Genomic DNA, 8,066 nt, shown 5'->3' with positions numbered 1-8,066 from the left:
GTGGCTGCCAAAATTCTCAACAAGATCTCAGCTAATAGGATCCAACAATACGTTAAAAGGATTATCCATCAGGACAAGGTGGGATTCATCCCTGGGATGCAAGGTGGTTCAACATTCTCAAATCAATCAGTGTGATAGAACACATTACTAAGAGAAGAGACAAGAACCATATGATCCTCTCAATTGATGCAGAAAAAGCATTTGACAATATACAGCATCCATACCTATCCAATATACAAAAAGTATTTGCAGTAGTGCAATGAGAACATGATACAAAAAAAAATCAAAAGAATTATTTTTGGAAACAAAATAAAGAGAATAATGAAATTAAGACAAGTCAATAGAGGGTTGGAAAATAGAGTCACAGAACTTCTCGAAGAATGTAGAATTTTAAAAAATCAAAGAAAAATAGGAAAAAATATGAAAAATCTAGGCAAGAGGTAAAACATTCAACTCATATTTGTTCCAGGAGAACAGAGAAAACAGAGGAGAAAAATTTAAAAGGAACAATGAAAGGAAAACTCTTAGGAGGAAGGTTTAAGTCTCCAGATCCAGAAGATGTACTGAGTGTCCACCCTAGTGATGAGAAAATAATAACTAAGACACATTATTATGTAGTTTTATTACCCTAGAGGTTAAGAAGATTGTAAAATATTTGAGAGGGACAGAAAAAAATATAGGCCACAAAAATTATGCAAAACCCAAAAGGCATTAGAGTGTTTAGTAACAACACTAGACCCTTCAGTACAGTAGAAAAGTACCTGAATCTGATTTTCAGGCTAGAATTCTAGACAGAACAAAACCATCCGTCAGGTATGAAAGTAGAATAAGACCTTTTCAGTCATGCAAAGATTTACAAAATTTACTTTATAAGTACCCTTTCTTTGAAAGTATGGGAGGATGTGTCCCAGCAAAAGCAACAAAGAGGAAGAGATAGGCTCAAGAAATCAGTGCAGGGGTGGCCCAAACAAGAAAAGACACAAGAACCATATGATCCTCTCAATTGATGCAGAAAAGCATTTGACAAAATACAGCATCCTTTCCTGATTAAAACTCTTCAGAGTGTAGGGATAGAGGGTACATTCCACAAATTCATAAAAACCATCTATGAAAAGCCCACGGCGAATATCATTCTCAATGGGGAAAAGCTAAGAGTCTTTCCCTTAAGATCAGGAACACAGCAAGGATGCCCTCTCTCTCCACTATTGTTCAACATAGTACTGGAAGTCCTAGCAACAGCAATCAGACAATAAAAGGTATTCACATTGGAAAAGAAGAAGTCAAACTCTCTCTCTTTACAGATGACATGATACTTTATGTGGAAAACCCAAAAGACTCCACCCCCAAATTACTAGAACTCATAGAAGAATTCAGTAATGTGGCAGGATACAAAATCAATGCACAGAAATCAGTTTCTTTCCTGTACACTAATAATGTAACTATAGAAAGAGAAATTAGTGAATTCCATTTACAATAGCACCAAAGAAAAATAATAACATACCTTGGAATAAACCTAACCAAAGAGGTAAAGGATCTGTACTCTAGAAACTACAGAACACTTATGAAAGAAATTGAAGAAGACACAAAAAGATGGAAAACCATTCCATGCTAATGGTTAGGAAGAATAAACATTGTTAAAATGTCTATGCTACCCAGAGCAATCTATACTTTCAATGCCATCCTAATCAAAATACCAATGACATTTTTTTAAGTGCTGGAACAAACAATCCTAAAATTTGTATGGAGCCAGGAAAGATCCCCAATCACCAAGGAAATGTTGGACAAGAAAAACAAAGCTGGGGGCAACATGTTGCCTGATTTCAAGCTATATTACAAAGATGTTATCACCAAGACAGCATGGTACTGGCACAAAAACCGACACATAGATCAATGGGAAAGAATAGAGAGCCCAGATATGGACCCTCAACTCTACACTCAACTAATCTTCAACAAAGCAGGAAAAAAAATATATCCAATGGGAAAAAGACAGTCTCTTCAGTAAATGGTGCTGGGAAAATTGGACAGCTATACACAGAAGAATGAAACTCAACCATTCTCTTACACCATACACCAAAATAAACTCAAAATGGATGAAAGACCTCAATGTAAGACAGGAATCCATCAAAATCATAGAGAAGAATATAAGTAATAACCTCTTTGACATCGGTCACAGCAACTTCTTTCAAGACACGTCTCCAAAGGCAAGGGAAACAAAAGTGAAAATGAACTTTTGGAACTTCATCAAGATAAAAAGCTCCTACACAGGAAAGGAAATGGTCAACAAAAGAAAGAGGCAACCCACAGAATGGGAGAAGGTATTTGAAAATTACACTACAGATAAAGGGCTGGATCCAAGATCTATAAAGAACTTCTCAAACTCAACACCTTAAAAACAAATAATCAAGTCAAAAAATGGGCAGAAAACATGAACAGACACTTTTCCAAAGAAGACATAGGAATGGCTAATAGACACATGAAAAGATGCTCAACATCATCAGCCATCAGGGAAATTCAAATCAAAACCACATTGAGATACCACCTTACACCAGTTAGAATGGCAAAAATTGACAAGGCAAGAAACAACAGACGTTGGAGACGTTTTGGAGAAAGGGGAACCCTCTTACACGGTTGGTGGGAATGCCAGTTGGTATAGCCACTTTGGAAAACAGTGTGGAGGTTCCCCAAAAAGTTAATGACCCAGCAATTCCACTACTGGGTATTTACTCCAAAGATACAGATGTAGTGAAATGAAGGGGCATACGCACCCCAATGTTCATAGCAGCAATGTCCAAATAGTCAAACTATGGAAGGAGCTGAGATGCCCTTCAACAGACCACTGGATAAAGAAGATGTGGTCCATATATACAATGGAATATTACTCAGCCATCAAAAAGAACGATTACCCACCATTTGCATTGACATGGACGGCACTGGAGGAGATAATGCTAAGTGAAATAAGTCAAGCAGAGAATGACAATTATCATATGGTTTCACTTATATGTGGAACAAAGTAATAGCATGGAGGACATTAAGAGAAGGAGGGAAAAATGAAGGTGGGGGAGTCAGAAGGGGAGACAAACCATGAGAACTGTCAACTCCCAGAAACTATCTGAGGGTTTTATTGGGGGAGGAGACTGAGGGGATGGGTTAGCCTTGTGATGGGTATTAAGAAGGGCACGTATTGCATGGAGCACTGGGTGTTATACGCAAACAATGAACCGTGGAACACTACATCAAAAACTAATGATGTACTGTATAGTGACTAACATAACATAATAGAAACAGTGACAGATTTTCATCTCAAAAAGAATTTGGGGAATTCAGTAAAAACAGTACTTCCACAGTTGGCCATTCCTTATCAAAACAGCCCTTTATTTATAACTTAGAGAGTCATAGAACAATAAACTGTTTTCAACAGCAACGAAAGGCACTTCTGTGCTGCAACGTGATAATCCTTTCTGCCTAAATGAGATGAATGCTAGTTGAGTTACTGTATTTCTTGTTGTTGAGGTTGTGCCACTCAAACACACAGAACTTTAGGCATGACCTGAAAGTTCACGCTGTAATTCAGTAACAAATTTTACACTAGATTGCAGGGGTGTAATGTTCAATTCTTGTGAAGCCCCCTTGACCTCAATGCCTTAGAGACTCATTCAGGTCAATATAGGGCTCAGGCATTATCTTTACTGTGCCACCAATTAGCACATTGTGCTTGTGTACTTGAGCTTCAGAAATTTTAAAATGAAATTTTAAATGAAAACAGTTTAATAGTTTTTGAAACTACTGTACTTGGGCTAGTGGTGCAATATAATGATACAAAACATCAACTACCTTCCCTTCCACCAACTTTGAGTAAACTATACAAAGCTGTAAAAATAGCCTGTGTAATTTTAACTAGCAATTTACCAAGTAGCCTTCAATATAGTTTTACAAGGGGTCCCTTAGTGGGAATTATACTTGCACTTTCTCTAACAATACTCTCCAGATGCTACCCAATCACCTGGCTAGCTCTTCCCTCAGGGCTGTGATGATGCATAGAGATTGCTGGCAGAATCTCTCTCTTGGCATCCAGGAATATAGAAATAAAGTCTTACAGACCAAGATCAGAAGCCAAGGCACAGCTATAAGCTCATAAAATCTTCTGAGAGGAGAGAGAGAGAAAGAATAAATAGGACCTCTTTTCAGGCTGTAGGTGTAATCCTTTTGTGAAATGGGACAAACTCATAAGAGAAACATCACTATATAGGTTTCAATCTTTTAGCATGAATATCTAGATACAGATCCCATTTCCATCTCAGAAAGGTTTATTGATCCAAGAAGATCTCAGATTGTCCAAATCCATGTCGTGGAACCAGACTCAAGAAGATGGCCAGAGTAAGTTTCCCATCTGTAATGACAAGATAACAACCAGGGAGAGAGGCGAGGACAATTTTAATATATTCAAATCATATTCAAGGATAAAAAGGAATATTTAAATTCTTCAACCACTTATAACATCTGTTCTAATAACTCTATCGAGTAATTTGGGAAGTAGTTTACTGTAACTTAAAGTGTATCAATATTATTTCAATTGGAATTTAGTTCCAGCTTTACACTAACCGTGCAGCCTAGATAATTCAGTTTTCTCCCTGAACTTTACTTTCACCAGTGGTTAGATGAGTGGAATACAGTCAGGTGATAACTAAGGTTGTTTTTTTTTTTTCTCATCTATACACGTATAGGATTTTCATGAATTATGGTCCAGTCTAAGAGGATTTGAAAAGGTCTTTTAAAGGTGTTACTCTAAAATGAAAGACTTTATGTCAGGTATTGGATTTTATTGAACTTTGTATGTTCCAAGCACAATGCCAGACACAGAGAATGTGCTCCATAAATATCTATCAACTGAAAGGATAAATATTGGTGCTGTGTGAAATGTAGAAGATGATATAGATGGTCCCTTAAAGAGTCTACGTTGTGGTACATTTACGCATGAGCAGATTTTTTTTCAAGACTTATTCAGATTATTATTCCTTATTTCTCAGTTCCACAAATACTTAGTAAGTTACTTCCTCAGTTGTGAAAAATTAAAAGAACAGGATAAATTGGGACTTTAAATGTTTCTATACGTAAAAGTTCAAAGGATTGACAGGTAATAAAATGATGTCAAGTGACCAGAGACATGAAAACATGCACATGAGTCATAATGTCTCTATGAGGGATATTGACGTCAAAGACACTATTGTATAAAGAACTTACTGTGGGATGGAACTTGCTGTTAGGAAAGAGATCCAGAGTATTTGATCTCTTTTCCTTGCAAATAGCCCACAGAAGAAACTAAGACTAAATATCTTTGGGTATTCAGGAGGGCACGTATTGCATAGAGCACTGGGTGTTATACGCAGACAATGAATCATGGAACACTACGTCAAAAACTAATGATGTACTGTATGGTGACTAACATAACATAATGAAAAATTAAAAAATAAAAAGACTAAATCTTTTTCCCAGAGGATTTCAGGGAGTTGCAGTCTTACTATTTGTTTTATTTGAAATAATTTAGGTGGCCTTATGAAGTGAAGTAAGGGTGCAATCTTTTTCTTTCTTTCTTTCTTTCTTTCTTTCTTTCTTTCTTTCTTTCTTTCTTTCTTTCTTTCTTTCTTTCTTTCTTTCTTTCTCAGAGAGAGAACTCAAGCAAGGGCAATGGGAGAGGGAGAAGTAAGCTTCCCACCAAGCAGGGAGCCCAATGTGGGGCTTGATACCAGACCCCTGGGATGATGACCTGACCCAAAGGCAGATGCTTAACGGCTGAGCCACCCAGGTGCCCCCAATCTTATATCTTTAACACCATTATAACTAGTATATATTCTTTGGCATTACCTGAGAGACTAACTCTGACCTAAGAACCTGGGCAGATGAATGGAAATGATCCATCCCGTATAGGGCCTGGTCCACAGTGTTCAGATATTTGGTACTGATGCTACTGAAATTCTTTCACTGAAATGATATGACTTCGATTTACTGGTAACTGATTGCTTTTATGCTCATTAATTAATTCAATCATTACATGAGAGGCATTATTCTTTCCCAGGGAAGGACTTTGAAGTTAATAGAGTGAGGAAAATTGTTTTAAGATCACACAGCCTGTAAGAGGTAGAGTTGTTGAGTCAGGCCCTATTGGTCTATCTTTAAATCCTATGCTCTTTCTCCCAGTGAAGATGGTAGAAAGATCTTGGGTCTTAGACTTGGAATAATTTTCTCAGCCCCAGATCGAGTTGAGATAGCCACGATTCAGGAAGAATATACCAGCTGTCTGAACATCTTTGAGTCATCTTTCCTGAACTCAGACAGGAAGCCATTCAGGAATATGGACTATATTCTGGTACTACTCTAGTCAAAGAATGTATTTGAGCAGGTGGTTGTCAGCAGTAGATACATTTTCTAAACATGGAAAGCATGGAAATACATATAAATGGGAATTAGGATGTGAACATACAAAGGAGTTTAGTGTCCTTAGATGACTCTGCTCCAGGCTTTCTCCCTTCTTCCATTCAGCACGTTCTCTGGTCACTAAGAGGAGTGATGATAATTACATATTCACTTACAGGGTGACATGTACATAAGTGCTTCAAAGGTGATCCTTACAGCACTTCTATGGTGTGCACTGTTCCTTTTCTTTTTTTAATAGATTTTATTTATTTATTTGACAGAGCGAGTGACTACAAGCAGAGGGAATGGCAGGGAGAGGGAGAAGCAGGCTCCTTGCAGAGCAGGGAGCCCCATGCGGGACTCAGTACCATGACCCTGGGATCATGACCTGAGAAGAAGGCAGATGGCCAACAGCCTGAGTCACCCAGGCACCCCATGGTGTGTACTATTCTTACACATATTTAACACTTGAGAAGTATAGGTCTAAGTTTAACAGAAAATCCGTTGTGAGTCAATAACGTGGTAAGAAAATTAATGGTGAGAAAAATATCCATTAATTATGTTCAAGAAGTACGAAGAATTTCATCTCCTATTTAGCATCACTTAAATATTTTCATAAGACTGTTCCTGTTAGGCTTCACCATGCTTACAGTGGTTTATGATATTTATTTATTTTTGCAGGGAACGAGAGCCACCAAGCCAGTATCATCTGGGTCCCCACAGAAGTGGCTAACAATGTCACTGAGTTTATATTCCTAGGACTTTCCCAAGATCCTGGAATGCAACTGATGTTCTTTGCCTTATTCCTCCTCTTCTACATCGTGGTCATGGTGGGAAATCTGCTCATTCTGCTCACGGTATTTTCTGATCCCCGGCTCCATACACCCATGTATTTCTTCCTCAGTAACCTGTCCTTTGTGGACATTGCCTATTCCTCAGCCACAGCACCCAAGATGATTGCAGACTTTATTTCTGAGAAAAAGACCATTTCCTACTGGGGCTGTGTAACTCAGATGTTCACCTTCCACTTTTTTGGTTGTGCTGAGATTTTTGTCTTGACCGTTATGGCTTTTGACCGCTATGCTGCCATCTGCCACCCTCTCCGTTATACCACCATCATGAGTGCCAATGCTTGTATTGTGCTGGCATCACTGTCCTGGTTAGGAGCCCTGGGTCATTCCTTTGTTCAGACCCTCCTGACCTTTCAGCTGCCTTTCTGCAATAATCGGGTCATTGACCACTACTTTTGTGATGTCCACCCAGTCCTAAAACTTGCCTGTGCTGATACAACCCTGGTAAATATGTTGGTGATTGCCAACAGTGGTCTCATCTCTCTGGGGTGTTTCCTCATTCTTCTGGCCTCCTACACCGTCATTCTATTCAGTCTTCGCAAGCGGTCTTCAGAGAGCCGGCGCAAGGCTCTCTCTACCTGTGGGTCTCATTTCACTGTAGTAACTTTCTTCTTTGTCCCTTGTATTTTTATTTATCTGCGTCCATCCACTACTTTCCCACTGGATAAGGCTGTGTCTGTGTTCTATACTACCATCACCCCGATGTAAAACCCACTCATGTACACTCTGAGGAATGAGGATGTAAAGAATGCCATGAAACGGATATGGAGTCTCAAGGTCTCCTTGAAGGAAAAGCAGGAGGGATAG

The 8,066-nt window shown here is 38.6% G+C and overlaps 1 protein-coding gene across 1 annotated transcript; it reads left to right on the top strand.

The window, feature by feature from the left end:
- The first annotated feature begins 7,097 nt into the window (after positions 1 to 7,097).
- LOC123786315 (olfactory receptor 4S2-like) lies at positions 7,098 to 8,066 on the top strand. Its single transcript, XM_045788556.2, is given in 1 exon segment — positions 7,098 to 8,066. A coding segment is annotated over 1 exon segment (879 nt). The 5' UTR covers positions 7,098 to 7,187.

Source organism: Ursus americanus, chromosome 4 (genome assembly GCF_024610735.1).
Source record: "Ursus americanus isolate L20-20 chromosome 4, mUrsAme1.1.p, whole genome shotgun sequence".
Lineage (NCBI taxonomy): Eukaryota > Metazoa > Chordata > Mammalia > Carnivora > Ursidae > Ursus > Ursus americanus.
The sequence above is the reverse complement of the archived record's forward strand: the minus strand, read 5'-3'. Positions and strand labels throughout refer to the sequence as shown.